This window comes from Dermacentor albipictus, chromosome 1 (assembly GCF_038994185.2).
Source record: "Dermacentor albipictus isolate Rhodes 1998 colony chromosome 1, USDA_Dalb.pri_finalv2, whole genome shotgun sequence".
NCBI lineage: Eukaryota > Metazoa > Arthropoda > Arachnida > Ixodida > Ixodidae > Dermacentor > Dermacentor albipictus.
The window spans coordinates 113390228-113412100 of NC_091821.1; the positions used below are offsets into that span (position 1 = coordinate 113390228).

Here is a 21873-nt window from a genome sequence, read left to right on the forward strand (position 1 = left end):
GTGTGAGAAGGGCTAACATAAAAGATACGCGCTGTCGGTGTTTTTTTCGGACTACATTTGTTTGTGGGCTGCCGTCCTCAAAATTCCGAAGAATAACTTTCAAAATAATGAAAGAGAAGGTGTGAGCAACTTTCGTGGTAGAAGAGTGGTTGGGTATGTGTAATTTGGAATTTGGCTCGAAATTCTTTTCGCCGGAGCAACGTCCGACGCTGGAGGCCGGACGCCGGCGCTGGATTTTCTGCGACACGGGGCCCTTAACGCTATCGCGTTAAGATCTAAAACTGTTCGCAGGATTAGCCAGCTTGCAATGGCCATGGCTGCAAAGACTAGCGCTGTGGTAGCAAAAAGGCGTGTATGTAATGGTAGCACAGGTGTGAACTTCAATACTTGGCCCAGTGGTAAACCTCTCTCGATCTCATTCTATTCCCTCTTTCCCGTCCCTCAGAGTATGGTAGCCAACCAGACGCATTTTTGGTTAACATCCCTGCCTTCTCACTTTATTTCCCCCTTCTCCTCTCCTTCGTCTTTCGCCGTGCTCGTTCGCTCGGTTACGCCGTCGCCGAAGCTCAACGCCGCCGACGCCGACGCTCGCCGCAGGAACGCGTGCCTAAGAGCTGCGCTCTATAAAAGCGACGGAACGAAAAATGTTTGGCCTATAGCGTTAAGAGACAGGAAGCGAGCGCTGTGGATCAGAGAGCAAACGAGGGTAGCAGTAGTTGGCATTACGGGGAAAATTGGAGCTGGGTAGGCCACGTAACCCGCAGGGCAGATAATCAGTGGTCCATTAGAAATACAGAGTGGGTGCTAGGGGAAAGGAAGCGCTGTCGAGGACGGTAGAAAATTAGGTGGGGTGATGGAATTAGCGAAATTGCAGGCACAACTGCGGCTCGCGCAGGTCTGCGGTAATTAGAGATCGCTGGGAGAGGCCTTCGTCTCGCAGTGGTCATAGATATACGCTGATGCCGTGTTACAACATACGAACTTCGCCCGGTATTTTCTAGCACAGTTGCTCTTGAGCCGCAGTTCGCTTCGCACTGCGCGGTCACATTTGCATGTTTGGAGAACAGTGTCTGTTGCTGCTTAGATACCCCCCCCCCCTCCCCCCTCGTTGTCGACGTATTATATGTGTAGTGACGGCTCCGAACAGAGTGCCTCAGTGTAGCAAGATTGATGACTTGAACTGATTTGATCTGAATTCAGCTCGAATATTAAACCATTATGTTCTTCGTGTACGCTGCTGCGCAGTATTCTGATGTGCACTTCAACGTGTGCTCTTATGAAACCGGTAAACTTTGGAAACGTTGGCGCAGATAATTGCGGCAATGCTGACTGATTAGCCTTGACTTCTATGAGTTGTCACTTGGGTTATAACCGACAGCGTAGCTAGGGGCTCTAGGCCCTGAAATCACCAACCTATGATTTATTACCGGTCTTCAAAACTGAAGTATACACGCTTTTGTGCATTTCGCCTCTGCCGGAATAGGGTCGTATGAATTTGCAAAATAAACTTTCGGCCTGGTGCGACGCCTCATCGAGTTTTATCAGATGAGGAGAAGCCAAGAACAAGCAGTAAATGCTGATACGACGTCAAAGTGTGATAGACAGCGAAACTTTGCGGTTGTTGCCTAGTAAAGATTTCTGTCATAATTTTGTAAGTCTCATTAGCTAGGGATCCTTTCTGCATTTTTCTGTCTGGGCTGCTCTCAGAGCTCCCCGTGGCTTCGACAGGGATTTTATGCTAAGGGAGCCCGTGTTTTGTAGTCGGTTGATGCTCGACAACATCGTCGACTATAGCACCTCAGACGGTACCGGTTGCCGAGGGAGCTGATACCGAGTCTATGCGCGGCATTAGAACCGCACTTGCAAATGCGTGCAGCGCCGTCATATACCATACCGACGAATGTGCGGGTGCTGGTGACCTTGCCTTGAGGCACTATCAAATATTTGTTATATAGGTCGAGTTTTTCCTTTCCGTAATTAGTATCGAAAAAAGTGACAGTCATTTTGGCACAAGTCAAACAGGGTGAAGGCGAAAGCTTGCGCGCTTAAGAGAGATTCATTAAATTACTTGACATTCTCATTCGAATGCACTCCTACTTCTTGATTACTTGTTTTCCCCCACCAAAGATCGTGGGTTCGAGTGCTTTAATTGACCCTACCTTAATTAACTGCACGTTAAATAACTTCGCCCTAATTAACACCAAACTACGCGGGTCCGACTCCCACCAAACGTCGTGGGTTCGAGTGCCCTAATTAACGCTATAATAATTAACTTCGCCTCAGTTAACTTCGCCTTAACACCAAAGGTCGAGGGTTTGATTTCCATATAAGCTCGAGGGTTCCACTCTCACCGAACGTCATGTGTTCGAGCATTTGAATTACCTATATCCTAATTAACTTTGCCTTTTTTTTTGACATGACGAAAAAAAGTTAAATTACAGGGTTTCACGTGCCAAAAGCACGATTTGATAATGAGGCATGCCGTAGTAAACACGCGAGCAGCGGCACGAGCGCGTATGTGCGCGAGGCGAGCTCACATGACTTTCTGGAGCGCATGCCGCGTTTTTCAGACCATCGGGGGTGCATATGAGCCACTTAAGGCTTTCGCCTTGATGAAGTAATTTAGTCGCTTTGTAACATTGTGGTGGCGATGTTGCTACCGGCAGGGTTAGCCTGGCAGACCTAGCCGGGAATTGCTCCATCTAAGCGTCTATTTCTATGCCTAATATGTAAACATGTGTCCATCGGTCCTGTCTCTCGCAGAAATGCGAGAAGTGCTTAGGGTATAGCTTCTAAAGCTATGCCAGCCTGCGCCGCTCCGGTAAATGCTGTGAGGCGAAATGCCTGACACTTGCGCTGCCATTTTTTTGACGGCGGTGCGGTGAACGGGCCCGAGTACGACGAAGTACGACGAAGTAAATCTGCACTGATAACAAGTTAACTATAGGCGCGATCAGACGTCACCAATGTGCGTGACGTCACGGAGAGGTGGTGCGTGAAGGCGGCGTCGCCATCCGTATTTTAAGAACCCTTCAGCTGCGTTTGTTCGGCTTTTCTCAACATTATACTTGGGCCGCCCTAACAGGCCTCGCGCTATCCTCGATGAAAACAAGGCGACGTCAGAGCCATGCAGTATACATCAGAAGAAGCTGAGCGCTATAGAAGATTATTGAAGACAAAGAAGACGCGCTCAGACATTTTCATTACACGTACAGTGTGCCCAAACAATGTGTCCCTAAATCAACGAACGTACATCTTCATCTATATTAATTCAGGACCACCTCGGCGACTGGACAGCTGGACAGCGACTGGACAGAACCCTGGACAGCTAATCTGATGATCGTAAGCTCGAATCTTCACGTATGAGAATTTTCGTTCGTTTTCTGTCTCTGTTCCGCGCAAATTATTTTGAAATTCCAGTAACGGACGGTGGCGGAAATCGACAGGCCTCAAAACAACAGGGGAAGTGAGCCCGTAGCAACTATCTCTGCAATATAAATTCGTGTTCACTGACGCGGTACGCCGGCTGATATAGTGCTTAGGGTATAGCTTCTAAAGCTATGCCAGCCTGCGGCGCTACGGTAAATACCGTGAGAGGCGAAATTCTTCTATACGTCACACCGGCACCACTTTAAACGTATAGAGATTCCAGAGCACACGCAAACCATTTTTTTGCGGTTCAGTTACATTTCTTGGCCTCGGTGGTGTCCATCCTAGAGTCGTAGTTTGGAGCGCCATGTATATGGAAATTGAGGCGCAGACAGCCGTCTCACTCTGACTCCCTAGTTAAATGCCAAGTGAGCGCCCGGTACGCGCAGGATTTCGGGTCCGCTGAAGAAATAACGGCGTTCAAAACGAACTCACCACGGCTCGGTGCTCTCTGCGCAAGCGTGGCAGCGCACCATAATTTCATCTAGAAGGATACAGACTCTGCTCGCATCGGGGTACTTGAAGTGCAGCGCTTTTTTTCCTCTCTCTCTTACGCAAACTGTGCAACAGACACTGGCAACAGAGATTAATCAAGAAAACAGTTAGGCTGAAATCTTACAGGGACACCGCATAAAATTTGAACGCAATTTTTCTTTTTTTCTTTAACGACTGGCCAGAGCACGCTCATCCCTTAACAGCGGACACTTAACGAAAACAAAAAAACTGTTTATGTGGCCAGAAAAGCTGCCTAGCACTAGCTCGGTTGCTTCGTTTCGTGCGCAGCGTGTGACAAATGGAACAGGACTCGGGGTCCTTCAATCATCATCCTTACTTCTTACTAGCACCACTCAAGTGGCGCAACTGCTAAGAGCAGTTATCAGACGTCTTCGTTGTTCTCCGTCTTCATTAAAACTTTACTACTGTTATGAACAATAAGTACGATATAACTGTTTTTTCAATACGTATATATTAGCTTCAACCTTTGAGCGGCTGTTTGGCGTAAGGCTTCTTGTGCTGCCACGTTCCAAAATACAAGCTACGATCATAGTTACTTTTGAAAATGCGAGGAGTTGAGCGCGTCCACTGGCGTATGCAGATAACGAACATGAAAAATAGAGATAAAGGTAAGCCAGGAGTATCGCTTTGTACGCCGTTCTCACTTCTTTGATTGCATTCACAAAAGTAAAGATTGGTACATAAGCTCTATTACATACAGAACACTCCAAATTGATGTATACGTGCCAACATGGAAAAAGATAGACAACTAGCGCGCAAAACCAAACTGCGCACTAGAGTAGAGGAGAGACAAAGAGGAGGAAAGACAGGGAGGTTAGCCAGTGTAAGTACCGGCTGGCTATCCTGTGCTGGGGAAAGGGGTAAAGGGAATAAAGGAGAAAGAAGAAGAAGAGGAGAAAAAAAAGGAAATCGGAAAATTCACGCAGTAACGCGACAGTACGCGATACAACACTCAAAGGTGATCGCACAATTCGCATGTCCTTAAAAACTTCAGCAAAGCCCTTAGGGCCTTGAGTGCCGAAGCCCGTCTGGATGTGCGCTAGACGATGTTTGCAATGACAGTGGTCAGTTCGTGTGTAAATTCCTCAATTAACATATTTCTTATTTTGTTGTAACGCTAGCTGAAAGACAAGGACAATGGAAAGGCACATCTGACACACACAGCGCTAACTGTCAACAATAGATTTGTTTCCACTTTTCGTCGCTATATATACACCCTCGAAACGTCATACGACACGTGTAAAATGTCGGTAAATATGAACAAAAAACTGGGAACCACACACGAGCACTTTCTTTTGCCACACAGACTGACAGACATGTACACGCCTGAACGTTTATCTATTGTGCGTCAGGTCTCCAGACCTGCTCCAGAGAACGAGGCCACGATGATCAACTCCAAATGTGTCGACGCCTTGAAAAGCTGTAAGCCCCCCCGTCAGAAATTACCCGTCAAATATGTAGGATCATACTCGTTACGGCATTATCTGTGTGCGCTGCCAGCTGATAAGGAAGGCGGCTTCGCAGTTTTCTCGCATGAAGACTGCTTCGCATGAGAAAGCTAGAAATGCTATTTCGGCAGTTTTTAACAAGAGAAAAGACATTTCTTGTACTAAGGTCAGAGCGAAAGCGCAGCAATTGTGTAAAAAGATGAATCTGGAAGGTGTAACAAGCGGCATAAAAAGAAAAAAGCAAGAAGGATTGTCCGGAAGTATTTTTCAGCGCTAAGGAAGGTGTACCGTTCAGGGTATGTGATAGTTTCTGAGAGGGACACATGCCAGAAATATGTCGCCTTGTACCTGCAAGAGAAACTAAACTTTTTTGAGATCAATGACCTTTTCTCAGTTCCGAGGAGGTTTTAGAAATTTTGTAAGAGCTCATGAGAATGAAAGTTTAAAGGCTTTCTCCGCAGATTTTAGACATCTTTATTATTCTCTGCCACAATCAGAATAATTAACCTCCTTTGACAATTGCATCGATGAATAAGATGCCGCTAGGTTCAGTGCAGAAGCAGGTACGTCCATTGAGAATTTTTTTAGAATTGCTTAGGTGTTATTTCTCGTCTACGTTTATCGAAAACAAAAGTACCCTGTATCTGCAGAAACAGAGAGTGTGTATAGGTTCTTGCCTAGCACAAGTTCTAAGTAATCTGCTTTTAGCCAAACTGGACAGAGACCTGTCAGAGCGCCTTCACGAATTTAAGGTTGTAAGAGTTTTTAGATATGTTGATGACTTTTTAGTTCTTATTGAATGTACATCCGCTCGTTTTACTAATGAATGTGCTCCCGTTTTTACCGCTATTCGTGACTGTCTTAACCCACTAGAAGTGACCTTTGATATGCCATGCGACGGAAGGATTAGATTCCTTGACATCAAGTTTGTGCTCATCGATAACAAATCCTGCTGGTGTTACGAACCTAGGGCAAGTAAGCCACTTTTACCATTTCATTCCGCGCATACAAAGCTTGTGAAGAGGGGAATCGCGAAGAAGTGTTTCAGCGAAGCACTGAATAAGGTATGCCAGCACCTAATGCACGATAGCTTCGGATGGCAAGCCTCGCGTTTGAGTTGCGCTGGTTACCCGAGCCACGTGCTTGTGTCAGTCGCAGAAGGACCGCTTAAGAAAGGCACAGGAAAGCAGTTCGGAGCAGGTGCATGGTACAAGCACTGACATAAACAAAAGAAATGTTGCTGTCATCCCCTACATACACGGGTACTCCCATAGATTAAAGAAAATTAAATTGTAAATTGGTCAGCGTGTGTAGAAACAAAAGGCCAGAAAGAATCGCACGTACCACATGCGAAAAGGAACATAAAAACAAATTCATTGATTGCATCACGGCTGTAGTATACCGCATTCCACTCGGGTGTGGACGATCCTACATTGGTCAAATAGGTATAGGCATAAATGACACGCTAGAACACAATAACAAAGCAAACAACGTGGCTGCCGGCGGCTTTCTTGCCATCCATTGCCAGAGATGCCAATGCAAGCCTAGATTTAAGGAAACAGTCATCACGAGGAGAAGCAGGTGTGAGATGACGCGATTGATAATAGAAGCTAGACGCATATCAACATTTCGTGACAAATGCGTCAGTAAGCCTTCCATTTCGTTATCCACAGAAGAGCTCGATTATCTTTGTTCGCGTTGAACGTGTACGTGTCTATCAGTCTGTGTGGCAAAAAAAGTGCTTGCGTGTGGTTCCCCGTTTTTTGTTCACATTTACCGACATTTTACACGTGTCGTATGCCGTTTCAAGGGTGCATATATAGCGACCAGAAGTAAGTGGAAATAAATCTATTGTTGAAAGTTAGCGCTGTGTGTGTCAGATGTGCCTTTCCATTGTCCTTGTCGTTCAGCTTGCGTTGCAACAGAATAAGCTATCCCGCACCAACAAGCCCCTATAGCTATCCTCATTAAGTTATCTCAGTGTGTTCTACTAAAGAAAAAAAACTACTTTTTTGGTGTCTTGTTTTTAAAACTGCCTCAATATTTTGATCACACCGACACACGTGATACCTACAGTAACAGAGAATGTAGCAACTGCAGTGTATTTCGCTGACTGTTCAAAATTCCTGCTGCGCTGACAAAAGGGAGACACGGTATACTGACGTGCGTTGAGCAGTGCTGTATGCAGAGTCAAAGAATTTTGAAAGCAGCGATTGAAGAGTTCCGCAGATGAATACTTTTAAAATTCCGGCACTCCAACATTGATCATCCTAACACTATTCAACAACAAACACGTTAGGCCAGTGAAAGAGACTAAGTCTATAAATATAATAAGCTATGCGAAATATGGAAGCCGGCCTCATATATCTGGCCCTTGAATGTCATTCATAGTGACAGCAAGGACATTTATACATATTTTTCAAATGCTATCCAAAGTACAAACTGAGTGGACAAGCTGCCGACGCAATGCGCACGTAAAAAAAAAACAGTCAAGAATGTTGCTGTAAATTGAGAAAGCAATAAGCTCATTTTCTTACCGCCCATATTCCGAATATAGTTGCAACACAGACAAAGAGCCGCGAGACAAAAGAAACGAACTGTGGCGCAAAGTGAAGGTGTCGGCAAATCTCAAAGGCGTGAAAGACGAGCAAAACAAGACAGCCTATAAATGAAAACGCCTTTGCTTTCTTCCTAATCCTTTCAAGACACGAGAGAAGAAATTCCAAAGCCGTTGGCACCCTCTTTATTCTCTAGTATCTGCCGTTTGAGATCCCGGCTTTGTCAACCTTAGGTCCCATCTGACAGTGGAGAAAAGAGCGGCCAGACCCATACCGGCAAACAGGACCAAGACACAAGCGTTCGGCGGAAAGTACTCACCTTCTAAAAAAAAATAAATAAAATAAAAAAAAGAAGAAAAAAAAGCAGAAGTGTATATTGCTTCTCCTTCCCCATCCCAAGAAGAAAAAAAAAGACGCCGAGAAAAATTTGGTAAATAAAGAGGAGGGCAGCACGTGAAGAGAGCCCGAAGCTCACAAGAGGGTTCTGGGGTATTTGAGAATTTTAAGGTATAAGCACATGTCCTTCAGGCGAGTTCTCGCAGCCCGAGAGAGGGGAACAGAGAGAGCGGCGTGTAGGGGTTGGAGTACGGGACTTCGGGATGAAAACCCCAAACTTGGGAGGATTTATTCTACATTATGTACAGGGAGGTGAGCGAGAAGTAACATTCGTACAGTCATTACGGGCCGGCAGCAACTCGGACGCTGCGGCCCGCGGCAAGAAGTTCGAGAGAGGTGAATCAGGGAATCAGGGCATGTCCCAGCATCTCTGGAAGGCTTCTTATACACCCTTCGTGCACTGTAAGTCACGTCATGTTTGACCAATGGGGGAGTCTGCTCCGATGACGCCACTTTCAGCCAATGGTAGGCGCCCGTGTCGCGGTGTCACACCTGGCGGCTCTCTGCGGTCTTGCCTCGCAGACTGGCAATGCACTTCTAATGAGGAGAAGGGGAGGGCTGCTCATGCTCCATTGTCCGAGGCCCACCTGCTAATCCCGGCGGCGCACGAACTTGTTGGCACGTGAACTTGTTGCCTTAAACTTGTTTGCTCGGCCGCTCCTCTGGAATGTGCTTTCCTGCTTCGGCATTCCTCAATTAGCTGTGCTGCGACTCGAAGTGGTTTGGGGAACTCGAAGTAATCGCAGGAAACAGCTCCATATCTAACAGCTCGTCCTCGCCCCGGTAGTTCTGAATGGCCGGTGAACTCAATTCGCTGGCCATGAGGAACGCTGATAGAAGCTGCAGGGTACTGGGGTCGAGTCTCGTTTGACGAACTTCGGGATCCTTGGCCCTGGAGAACAGACGTCAAACAAACCAAACAACACAGCGCTGCCCCACGTGTAAGCACAGGCTCTTCACCCCTGACTCGCCAGGCTATTACTGAGTCAAAATCAACCCTGATCTTTTAGTTCCCCAATTTTGACAAAACAGTCGTAACCACCCCTCCAAACAGCCATCCATTTCTCCTCGAATGCCGACAAGACCAGAGTACTATTGTTGTTGCAAAACAAAAGGGTCGTTGACGATGCAAACAACAAATGAAAACAGCCGAACATAACTTAAGTGGCCTAACTACACGAACAGCATGTTTTCAATCTATCGCAGTGGCGTACCTATCGCACGTAATGGTGCCACTGAACAATCTGGTCAACCTCACAAGTACGTAATCACAAGCGCGCTAGCCTTGTGGTCACTATTCAGAACGCATACTTGTGTCATAGGCAAACTCTTCATTACGCTTACTCACGTTTCTTCCTTTAGTCCCTCTAGGACACGTGATTTAAACGAACAATTAAACTCGCGGGACTTACACACTCCGCAGAACTCTTAAAATGATGCGTCTTCTACTAACTCTTTCCACGCACGTTCACTAAAGAAGTCAGAATACGGCTGCCCTCAACACACACTAGCAACCCAGTCATAAATCTGCTTCCTTCCGTCCACACAGGACACGCGCTAATGGAACTAAGAACGCTCCTCAGTGCAAATCGTGCACTCACTGAAAATCTACGCGCTTAACCTTAGAAAATTCAACACTTAAAAAGAAAGAAGGTTAAATAACACACACGCGCGTTACGATAGGCCTCTCAATAATAACCTTGACCCTCAGGTTACTCACACACACAAAAAAAAAGCCTATCTACTTATTAATGAGCATCTCGCGAGACTACAGGTTTACATAAAACGCATCCTTCAAATTTCGGAGCTTCTCAAACGAAAACACAAAGCTCAAACCTTACACATTGAAAGAAATCCTAGTCTCAATTCGCGAAAACATTCCGATGCTCAAAAATAACAAAAACAACACACTTCATTTCTACGGAAGCTCTCTTGGCTTCCCGTTCCCGATTGCTTACGACTGATTCATACTCTGAGCCGTCCCCGAGCTGGTCGCGGCTTGAAAACTACTCTGGCTGCCGAGGAAACACAAAAGGGCTGACTAACTATCAGCTCCCCCAAGACGTTACGGTCTCCTGCCAATTTGCGTCCTGGCGCCCCGCTTTCAACACGAACTCGATTGACCGCGTCGCTACTCCCCACCTGGTCTCGTCCTGCCACCTTGCGTTTCTTCGAACTGCACGCTGAGCTTTGAAAAGAACTACGGAACAACGAGGAGAATAACTGCCCCGTGCCCTTTGTCCGCGTCCGCGCAGAACATGCTTCGCGGTCCCCCTTTGACCTGTGGCTCGCTCGTTTTGGATGCGTCAACATTGTCCGTGACGACCGCACCTTTTTCCTCGCGCCCTGCCCTTTTGGGGTTCTCGCCATCTTTGGCGGCGCTACATTAATTACCGTCTTTCGGTCTTCACCGCGCTTCTTTTTACGGCGCTTTCTCTTTGCACTCGCCTTCATGTCGCCTTCTCGTGCCTCGTGCTGGCCGGTACACATTTCGTCGGCCCGGATCGGTCTCTTACCCGCACAGTCTGATTGATTTACATTTAAATCAACACTCTCTCTGCCTCGACTGGCGGACAGCTCAACCGACTCTGGCACAATGCAGCAGGCTTTACTCGAGTAAGACAACTCGCACTCTTGCGAACTGCCCTCTACTACATTGCCCAGCTCACGCTGTGCATCGGCACACAGCCCGTCGGTATCGATCGCTGTCTCACGCGCACAGTCCGAATGATTAACTGAATCATCCCTATCTAGGCCATCTAGACTGGCGAAGAGCCGCACCGATCCCTGAACAATGCAGTTGTTCTCTCGTGAGCTACGGAGCTCGCCACCCCGAGAGCTATTCTCAACTGCATCGTCCAGCTCGCACTTCACTTCTGCACGCAGATCTGGCTCTACATGGGTGCTCGCGTCTGTCGCGTCAACAGTACCCTTTTCCTCGCTAGCAACCTCGCTAACCTTACCAGCGACGCACACACGCGGTAACTGTGCCAATTTGTTCGGAGCTGGCCTAGCTGTCTCCACAGTCATCTGTTGGCACAGCACCTCGTCGCTCTCCTTGCGGCCTTTAACGGCCTCTGTTGCCACTAAGGCATCGTTAGCAGCTAGCTTTTTCCCTTCACTTATCAATCGGCAGCCAATCTCACAGGCACTATTCTTTTCCTCGGCTTTTGGCGAAAATCTGCTAAACACTTCCACATTCTTTCGCTCTGTACTTCCTACAGAATTCTCAGACAGCCGTTGTCTCTGTGCCAATAACTGATCACAATGCTGTATCTCTTTGATCAGTGCTGCCTTCTCTCTCTCATATCTTTGCTCTCGCTCACGTTCGCGTTCATTCTCACGTCCGTGACGCTCACACCTAAGAGTAAGTTCTTGAAGCTCATGCTTCCGTTCATTCTCGCGTTCTTCACGCTGATGCTCACTCCTAAGTTCACGACGCTCTCGCAAACGTACACGACACGCACGCTCCCGTGGCTCCTGTATCACCTCCCAAGCAAGCTCAATGCTTTTGCCATCATTGCCACTATCGTTAATCGCCTTTATGATAGCTGGCGTTTTCATCCGTTCGTCCGCCTCAACTCCCAAATCGTCGCACACCAACAACAAGTCTAACCTCGTCAACCTTCTAAGATCCATGGCAGCTACCCCGACAGGTGGTTAAAACTGTTTTCCTTAATTAATTTGTGCAAATACACAGTGCATCAAACTCCCGATTCCCAGAACTATCAAAATTGAACACACAACCTTTGAGTCTGGCGAATCATAAGGAAAAAAACCACGCGCTCACTTACGGTTGCAGCACCCTGCCATCCGGTTCATTTGTCCGCTGTTCCCGGCTCCTCCGGACTCCCTGGGTCGAAGGCTCGCTCCTTCTTCGCTACTCCCAGTTTCTTCGGACCTCTTTCGACGAAGGCTCCCTCTTCTTCGCTCTTCCCGGTTCCTTAGGATCTCTCTCGACGAAGGTTTATCCGTAGCGCTGCCACCAGCTGATGCATTCGGAGGCGATCCTACCGCTGCCAACCAGATGTAGGGGTTGAAGGACGGACTCCGGGATGAAAACCAAACTTGGGAGTATTTATTCTACATTATGTACAGGGAGGTGAGCGACAAGTAACATTCGTACAGTCATTACGGGCCGGCAGCAACTCGGACGCTGCGGCCCGCGGCAAGAAGTTCGAGAGAGGTGAATCAGGGAATCAGGGCATGTCCCAGCATCTCTGGAAGGCTTCTTATACACCCTTCGTGCACTGTAAGTCACGTCATGTTTGACCAATGGGGGAGTCCGCTCCGATGACGCCACTTTCAGCCAATGGTAGGCGCCCGTGTCGCGGTGTCACACCTGGCGGCTCTCTGCGGTCTTGCCTCGCAGACTGGCAATGCACTTCTAACGAGGAGAAGGGGAGGGCTGCTCATGCTCCATTGTCCGAGGCCCACCTGCTAATCCCGGCGGCGCACGAACTTGTTGGCACGTGAACTTGTTGCCTTAAACTTGTTTGCTCGGCCGCTCCTCTGGAATGTGCTTTCCTGCTTCGGCATTCCTCAATTAGCTGTGCTGCGACTCGAAGTGGTTTGGGGAACTCGAAGTAATCGCAGGAAACAGCTCCATATCTAACAGGCGCTAAAAAGCGAAATAGGTTTCCCGCAACGCTTGTGTGGCCCTTTTCTTTTGTAAAAGCTCGGCTTCGGCGTGTTTCACTTGTGGAAATTGTGCGCGACCCGTTATGTTATACGTGTGCACTTGCCCCTTTTCACGTTATTCACGGATGGTGCCAAAATATCGAAGCGAATGGGCTCGCTGAGACACCTGGCAAACTTCATTCGTGCAAGCGAGAGCGCCGAGTTCCCTGGCGAAATTAGAGAATCTGTAGGTACCTGGAGTGAGCCCTCTGCACCTTCTCTGCCGAAGCGAGATTTCAAATTCCATTTCGACAATAACGCATAGCGGCTGTGCGGCATGGCGACGAGAAAATTCGAGGATGTAAAGAAATGCTGCTAAAAAGGGAGCGGGTCCGGGTTTTCTCCTCGGCACATAGTTGCCGGTGATGCAGCTGTGGCCCGGCGGCCGCTGACAAACAGCGTTGCGCCCTTCTCGAACGCAGTGGAGCATTTCCTTATCTTAAAACACGACCAAGTGTTGAGAACCACGAGGCAAGACTTATTGCAGATTTTTGTTGTGCTCCTCTGCTTCAGTCGACCATCATAGCTCATCATTTGAGTGGCAAATACAATTAATATAGCGCCTAGAACAGCCACAGGGTAACTGAAATAAGTCGCTGCAACAGCCACTGTTGTAAAGCCACACATGGTGTTGGACAAGAAAGCATTGCGTGGTATACAGCTGAACTGAGTGATGCCTTGGACGCGAGCTTCAGCTTTGGTTTAGCTGTACGAATTCCAACTTCCCGCCAGTAATGTTCGCCGGAACGCACAGAATGCGCTAGAGTGATTGCTGGAGCCCTGGCTGACGAGCGAGAAGGTTACTAGTGTTTCTAACGCCCATTTTTTCATTTCATACTGTGACGTCCGCGTATATGATACAATGCCATTTCTTTATCGAGGTAATTGGCGCAAGGCCTATATAATGATTCAGTACTCAACATGCTGTGTTATACAGTGCTGAATATGTGTGATACGATGGCACTGACCGACGTCGCGCACGACGGTGGAGCGAATCAGTAACGCGCTCCGTCGCGCGAATCCAGCTTAAGGGCACCTGCGGTGATTTTTTGTCCATGTCAAGAAAACTGTACATTTAGGTTCCCGAGACCTCCCTGTCATGCGTCTGATACTAGAATTGTTTGCTAAATTCGAAAATAATTTTTAAATAAGCAAAAAACCACAAGAACGAAACCGAAACCTGACCAAGCAGCCGAGCGAACCTCTGTGTGACGTCACGAGTGTCCCCAGCGGGGAAGGCGCGCAAGGCATGCCGGCCTCGCCAGCTGTGCGAATGAAAGCAGAGAAGAGCAGACCATAGAGAAAGAAATTCATCAAGAGTGGACATTCCCATAGAGTACAGCGGCCGAATTGAATGTAGCGCACCGAACGGATGGGATTAACACCTTCCGGTTTCGGGCGCGCGCGTTTTGAACGCCAGCTGGTACACGCCACGCCGGCTCCGCTGATCGGCGCAATTTCTTTTTTCTCGCTTCTACTGCTCAACCGCGCGCGGCCTTCACGCGGCATCGTTTTATTATTTAGTAAAAATGATTGCAAAGGATCTTTACAAGCCTCCATCGAATCTGTGCCGCGTGTAATTTCATTAGGTAAACGCAAGACGTCTTCTGAAATGATTAAATGTTTATTTTAATATATGTAAATGATAGTTCCGGGCTTTTTGTGCATTCATCCAACATTGTGGCACCAGGTAAGCAGCAGCACCCGTACAAAGCTCCACCGGACGGTATCATCTGAAAAAAGTAAATTACAATGATGTGTAATTTCGGTATATAGACCCAACAGGAACACTGCGTGTAGAGCCGAAACGTGCCTAAGTGTTCAATGGGCGGGATTACCAATAAATTAACTTTTGCATACATGACGCAGAAAATAGACTCCTATAGACCATACCATATGAGTAGACCATAACATATGAAGAAAACATCTCATTTTCAAGCACTGCCCCCCCCCACCCCCCTCTCCCGGCATTATTTCCTGCCCTTTAAGAGCCCAAATACACGGGCGACTGCGCGTTTCCAAAAACAACTTGGACTCGGCCAACACGATAGCACGCTAAATACACAGAGGTGGACACAACACAGGCTCTGAGCCAGACCATGCTAGACGCTCGCAGAAGGCCTTCTACTCGTAATCAAGACAAATGCCTGGTTACAAGGCCTGTTTTCAGTCGTTCAGATCAACGAGACGTTCATTTAAGGGATCGCCAGCCGTTTGTGTGCAGGCGCGAGTAAGAGCGGGCGCGAGAGGGAGAATGTGGGGGCTTTTGCTCCTTTAATATATGACTCTGCCTAGGCACTACGGCGGAGGTTTCTTAGCGCGTGTTGTAGGTGCTTGTTCCTAGACGTGCGTGTGGGGTGGAGTTTGTTCACGCTGGGACGCTGGCTGCCGGCGCGGTAAAATAGGCGAAGCAACGGGCACTGACGCCCGATTTGGCGGCCGCTGTCTCTGACGGACTGTCTCGTGCCTGCAGCGCTCTTAGAAACCTCGGTTGAACGCAAGTGACTGAAAGGCCGCCGGTGACGATGACTGACTCAGCACCAGCGCCGCAGGCGCGAGAAAGTTTGCCCGACGTACCTTCAGAGGCAAAGTTCTGACTGGCTGTTGCAGAAGTCAAGGGGCGCGGTAGTGCTAAAGTTAGCGCCACAAGTTCGCGGCTAGACGTAAATATATTTATTCAATCCTGTTTTTTTACTAATTATAACAACGTGTCATTATTTCGCATTATTGGCGGCGCCTCCAGGACACCAAAGCGGCAACGGGGACACCAAAGCTAGAACCCGCACTGTATAAGATCGGCTAAGATAAGAACGGGTGTATAAGATCGGCTGTCCGCTATTGCGAACAGCCATTTTTTTATGCGAACACCCCCTGGCACTCGCAGACCTCCGCGGCCCCAACGCATGGGACGCCCCGCTTCCAGCTTTGATCCCCCCGCTACCCCTTGGGTGCCCTGGAGATCCTGCGCCGCCTGCCACAGTGTCCCGGCAGCCACTGAAATATGATGTCATGTCCTCGTTCAGATGCGCAATGGCAGGTTTCGTTGATTTGTGACACCAGCTGTTCATAATTGCCACGTCGTAAGCTTCGCAAGCTCTGGAGGGCTGCTTTCGAGTCACAAAATATTGCCCATTTGTTGGGCGGTTCTTTTTCAATGTATTCGACAGCAGCGCGAAGAGCGGCCAGTTCAGAACCTGTAGATGTCGTTACGTGAGAAGTTACGTGAGTCGTTGGTAATCACCTCGCCGATGACGCTGCCCGACGTGCCCAGGCTGGCTCACCGACAGTCCTTATACCTTTATCCAGAGTCGACGTTGCAAGAGAGCTTCGCAGTCTTGCTCGTGCAATCACATTAGGTTGCTGGCATACACCACAGAACTCTAAGTGTCGTTTACACAGTCTCGACCCATCACTAAAACTTACATTACCAGCGAACCTTCCACGACGTGACGCAACACTGCTGTGTCGGCTGTGGGTAGGAGTAGCATTCACCAACTCCTACAGCTACCGCATTGGAATGGCGGATTCACCAATGTGCGCTAAGTGCAAGTGTGAAGAGACCATCAGCCACCTTCTGTGCCACTGTTCTCGCTTCGATAATCAACGTGAGACTCTCCAGTGTGCATTAAATAGACTGGATGACAGGCCATTCACGGAAGCGAAGATCTTGGGAGCCTGGCCTCACAGCTCATTGGCCCAAAAAGCAGTTAGAGCGCTTTTTCGCTACCTTAAGGCGACGGACTTGAGTGCCCGACTATAGACAACCTACACTTAAGTTCTCTCTCTTTCTCTTTCACTCCCCATTCCCCTCCCCACGCGTAGGGTAGCAAACTGGACTCAGTCTAGTTAACCTCCCTGCCTTTCCGTCTTCCCTTCTCTCTCTCTCTCTCTCTGCGCCGCCTGCTTTAATATAACCTCAGGTGCTCTCCTGAGGCCTCCATTTGCCGGTTACATGTGCCCTCCAGTGCTTGTAAAAAATCCAATCTAACGTCGGGACGAAAAAAAGCGATCCACGACTTATACAACACCAGTCAGAACCTTGCCCATTCAGACACAGCGATCACCAAATGGGGCGTCCGTGCCCACTCCCTCACCGCGCGGACAGCCTGCGCCGGAGCGTAAACAAACTCGACCGCACTCCGCAATGCCGGCATGTCTAGGGGGCAAACGCATACAACACGCGCTAAGAAACCTCCTCCGTAGTGCCTAGTGTTAAGAACGGCCAGCTGCAGTGCAAGTTTTGCCGGCCAGTTGCAACAGTGGCCGCAACTTTCCTGGAGCGCCGCCGCCAACCTCTAGCCACGGCGTGACTAAGTCGACTTTGTGTCGGGAACAATACGCGCGTCCTCCACTCTCCGTCGCTTCAGCTAGGATGCGTTCGACGAAGCAGGCTTTGTGCTGAAACCGCCACCGTTACGCTCTAGCCTCGTCGCCGTTGTGACTGAATGAGTTCGGCGGGGCAACTATTGTTACCGATCTCCCCAACGCGGACCTGATCTGCTATGAGTGGGGGAGTTGCCGCGGGAACGTCGTCGGACACCCCGTCCCACGCGCCGACCAAGACGCAAGACAAAGGCTACCAGGGCGCACTGCGCGGCTCGGCTCCGAGTTCTACGAAGCCCCCTCTGACGTCGGCTCCGGACCATGCACCTGTGTGTGTGTGTGTGTGTGTGTGTGTGTAAGCCGTCCCGGGGAGAAGCGGCGTGTTTACGATGGCTGGACGAACGTTTCCACCACGTTGGAATCGGGGGAGGACCGAGTGTTTATAAACGGCTGTTGTGCGGATGCTCGATACAGTTTTTTTCACGCAGTCATGTTAGACTGAGACTCTCTCTCAAGCAGTCATGTTAGACTGATGCACGTCCTCAAGCAGTAATTTTAGACTGATATAAATACTGTAAATAAACCCATATTCCCCGTTCTCGATGAGAAGCAGTCCTTCCCTTCATCAACGTCCTCAGCGTGGATGAGTTGGACGACGGCATGGGCCAGCTACCTTCTAATTCATGCCCGACTCCAATCTTGACAACGGATCACGAGTGATGGGATTGAGCCCCCAATCCTAACACTATAGGCAGAGTCATATATTCAAGCAGCAAAAGCCCCCGGATTTTCTCTCTCGCGCCCGCTCTTACTCGCGCCTGCGCACAAACGGCTGGCGATTCCTCAGATGAACGCTTTGTGTTAAGATGACAGCATTTTCGAGTTCTTGGTTTTCGAGCTCCTCGGCGTTATGTTTTGCGCGTTCTGCCGGCGCAAGCAACACGCTCGCGTGTTATCACTATTGGCAATCGCTCGTCGCGGTTTCGACCAGCGTGAGTACCGAAAGAAGATGTATATTGTTACGGGGCCATAAAAAGCGTCACAATCTTGTCCCACTACAGTTCAATACCAGCCAGACTTTGTCACCATAACCGAGCTGGTTTTCGATAACTGCGTCACAACGCCAGGCGCGTCACGCGTACCTCTGAAGTATCCCAAAAAGTAGCGAAATACAATAATGTTGGGGGTCAGGGAAAGCGTCACGAACTTGTCCCAGTAAGATTTAGTACACGCGAAACCATCACCACGGTCGAGCTGCTTCTCGCTAACTGCGTCTCAAAGCCGAGAGCGGCGAGCGTGCCCAAAAAACTACCTAAATAAGTTAAATAAGTTACAGTAATGTGGGGCTCATAGAAAGCGTCGCAACCATCTCCCAGAACGAGTCATTAACTCAAGTTAACTAAGGCAGGAGGCCGAGCTGTTTTTCGTTAACTGCCTCATAAGTCTCGGTTCTGTGCCGTATACCTAAATGTGCTTGAAATGCGTCGCAGACAGTCAAACAAAATTTCTCACCTTGCCGTTGTCCAATAGTGCAGTGGTGCCGCGTCGAAATATAGAAGGAGCATAAGAAAATGCTGGGAGCCCAACAAATAGGCTACATCCAAAATTGACGGGCCGTCGAGCAGGCGAGCTTCACATGCGCAGCCACCCTAGCTCGCTTCGTACACGGCGAATTTCATCGACATCCGTTGACACCAAAAAATCATCGGAGTTGCCCTTTAACTGTGCTTTTGGAAGCTGCCACGCGCCACTAAAGTGCGATCCGTGTCACATTTGTTTACGGGCTACGTATTTTATCAAGTCGAGACGCGACATTGGAAACCTACCGGCCAAGTTTTTAGAATCCTGCGGGCACCTCGTGTTCAATATATTCTTGCAGGACTCTCTTGATGGCCTCAGCTAGGTACCATGTCAATAGGAGTAATTAACGAAAACGAAGAAAGTTGGGCTAGTTGGTGTTGATGCATTTGTTGTGACATAGTTACGAGCGCTAACAAGAATAAATGAAAAAAAAAGGTGGGACAAGACAGAGCGATAGACTACAACTGACACGCTTTGTCCAGAAAAAAAAGAACATGCAAGAAATCACCGTATGCTAAAATAAATGCGCAGACAGACGCATAAGCGAATGTGCCACGTAGGAGAAAAGCAAATGCGCAACGAAGCCGACAGCCTCCCTGTCCTGTCCCACCTTTTTTCCCGTTCGCCTTGTTAGCGCTAGTAACTATGTCACAGCAAATGTCCATAGGAACGTTGTGACATAGACTTCACTTGTAAGATATAGCTGTTTCAGATATCATTACTGTCTACTGCTTTGAGGAGCATGCATTGCGCACTTCGATATCAATCACGAAGATATCTTTGCCGTAACAGACTGCCACACGCACCAAGCGGGCGGCCGTCGACGTCAGGTATCAGGCAACAACACATGCCCATTATGCGCTCGTGTAGAATCGCAGTGTAGCTATTTAGAAGGGTTCATCTGCTTTACGACTTGAAAAAGAGTGCAGGAGTATACTGTAAAAAAAAAGTAATTATGGGGTTTTACGTGCCAAACCACGACTTCATTAAGAGGGACACCGTAGAGGTGGAATAATTGGGACCACTAGGGATTCTTCAACGTGTACCTAGATATAAATACACGAGTGTTTTCGCCCCATCAAAACGCAACCGCCGTGGCCGGGATTCGATCCCGCGACCTCGTGCTTAGGAGCCCAACACCATAGCCACTAAGCAACCACAGCGGGTGCTCGGAACTGCTACGATGACTAGCAAATCCGTTAAATATACTAAAAGCTCATTTGCCCGGCTTCGTTCCCTTGGCGGTGCAGTTAGGTTCTGGCGTGTTTGTTAGCTGACTTCAATATGCGATATTTGGCTCTATAAAAGCCTACAATGAGAAAATGTTTTAACAAGCACACATCGGACTAAACATTTTGATAAGCCAAAATGAACTGAAAAAAAAAATTGTGGGCTACCCTAATATTTGACTTAGGTGTCGGTTGGTGGCACTCGCGCCTCGGCGTTGGTGTTCTTTAGGTTAACTTTAGGTGAACACAACGCGCAAACCAAACTCGGAGGAGCAAGCGAGCGACTCCGAGTTCCTAAAGTCTACGATTCCATGCTTTGGTGTGCAGTAATCAGTGATTTCTAATTAATTCTAATTATTCCAGACACTCAGTACCTCAACTTGTATCTAAAGTTACGCTGTGATATCATATCTATAATGAAACCCATGAATTTTGTACTATACTACTTTTCTATATTTTTCTGATTTATTTTGAATTTCGTCGCTGGTCGTATCAGGAGCTAATAATTTCTAATTAATTGCAATTACTCCAGACACTTCAGTAACTCAACTTGTAGCTGTAATTATGCTCTGATGTCGCATCGACAACGACACTTATGAATTTTCTACTGTACAATTTTTTTCTGATTTATTTGGAATTTCGTCCCCGGTCACCCGCCGTGGTTGCTCAGTGTCTATGGTGTTTGGCTGCTGAGCACGAGTTCGCGGGATTGAATCCAGGCCACGGCGGCTGCATTTTGATGGGGGCGAAATGCGAAAACACCCGTGTACTTATATTTAGGTGCACGTTAAAGAACCCCAGGTGGTCGAAATTTCTGGAGTCCTCCACTACGGCGTGCCTCATAATCAGAAAGTGGTTTTGGCACGTAAAACCCCATAATATTTTTTTTTCGTCCCCGGTTGTCTCAGGACGTAGTCATTTCTAATTAATTCTCATTATTATGAACACTTCAGTAACTCAACTTGTAACTAAACATATGCTCTGATGTCGTGTCTATAACGAAACCCATTAATTTTCTGCTGCACTTTTTCTTTTCACATTTTTTTCTGATTTATATTGAATTTCGTCCCTGGTCGTCTCAGGAGGTGAACCGGAAGTGATGTGCAAGAAGCAAGAGTGTCACTAGGTGCTCGTGCCACTAAAAAAAAAAAAAAGAAAGGAGGAGAGCACTCGCTAGTGTATTGTGCATTTGTTGCAGTTTAAAGAACCGCATGTGTTCAAAATTATTCCGGAATTCCCCCACTTCTGCGTGCCTCATAATTATACCATGGTTTTCACACATAAAATCCCAGAATAAATTAAAATAGAAAATTCACGTCTGAGTGGCTTGTGTTTGCCTATGCAAGCGCATCGGAAGGTGAGCTCAGTGGTGAACGTGGTGATAGCTACAGAAGGACGGTGCTGCTTGACAAAATGTCAGCACAGTATAATATTTACCTCCAGCATGCCGCCTTACTTCCGCTAATAAAAAAATTATTTATGGGAGCCTAATTTATAATCAAAATTTCGCATTGTTATTCACGCTTTCAATAGCCCTCAGAATCCAATTATGCAGATCGCGCAGAGGCCGTGGGTCTACAAAACGAAAAAGAAAAATGTGCAGAATAAGAACATTCAGTTTGCAGACAAAGGATGTATCTCCATAACAGGGCACCGCGGATGGTGTAAGTTGGACAAATTGAATGGCTTTAATTTCCATTAACCATGGAGTAT

At 48.0% G+C, this 21873-nt stretch overlaps 2 protein-coding genes across 12 annotated transcripts in view; one reads left to right on the plus strand and one right to left on the minus strand.

Moving 5' to 3' along the window:
• LOC139049454 (tachykinin-like peptides receptor 99D) overlaps positions 1 to 21873 on the minus strand; it is an 880050-nt gene that overhangs the window by 107905 nt on the left and 750272 nt on the right. The window lies entirely within an intron of this gene.
• Positions 3029 to 21873, plus strand: part of LOC139049463 (uncharacterized) — a 29198-nt gene continuing 10353 nt past the window's right edge. Inside the window, exon 1 of the mRNA XM_070524944.1 lies at positions 3029 to 3342. Within this exon, the coding sequence (XP_070381045.1) occupies positions 3337 to 3342 (6 nt within the window). The 5' untranslated portion in view covers positions 3029 to 3336. The remainder of the gene's footprint in view (positions 3343 to 21873) is intronic.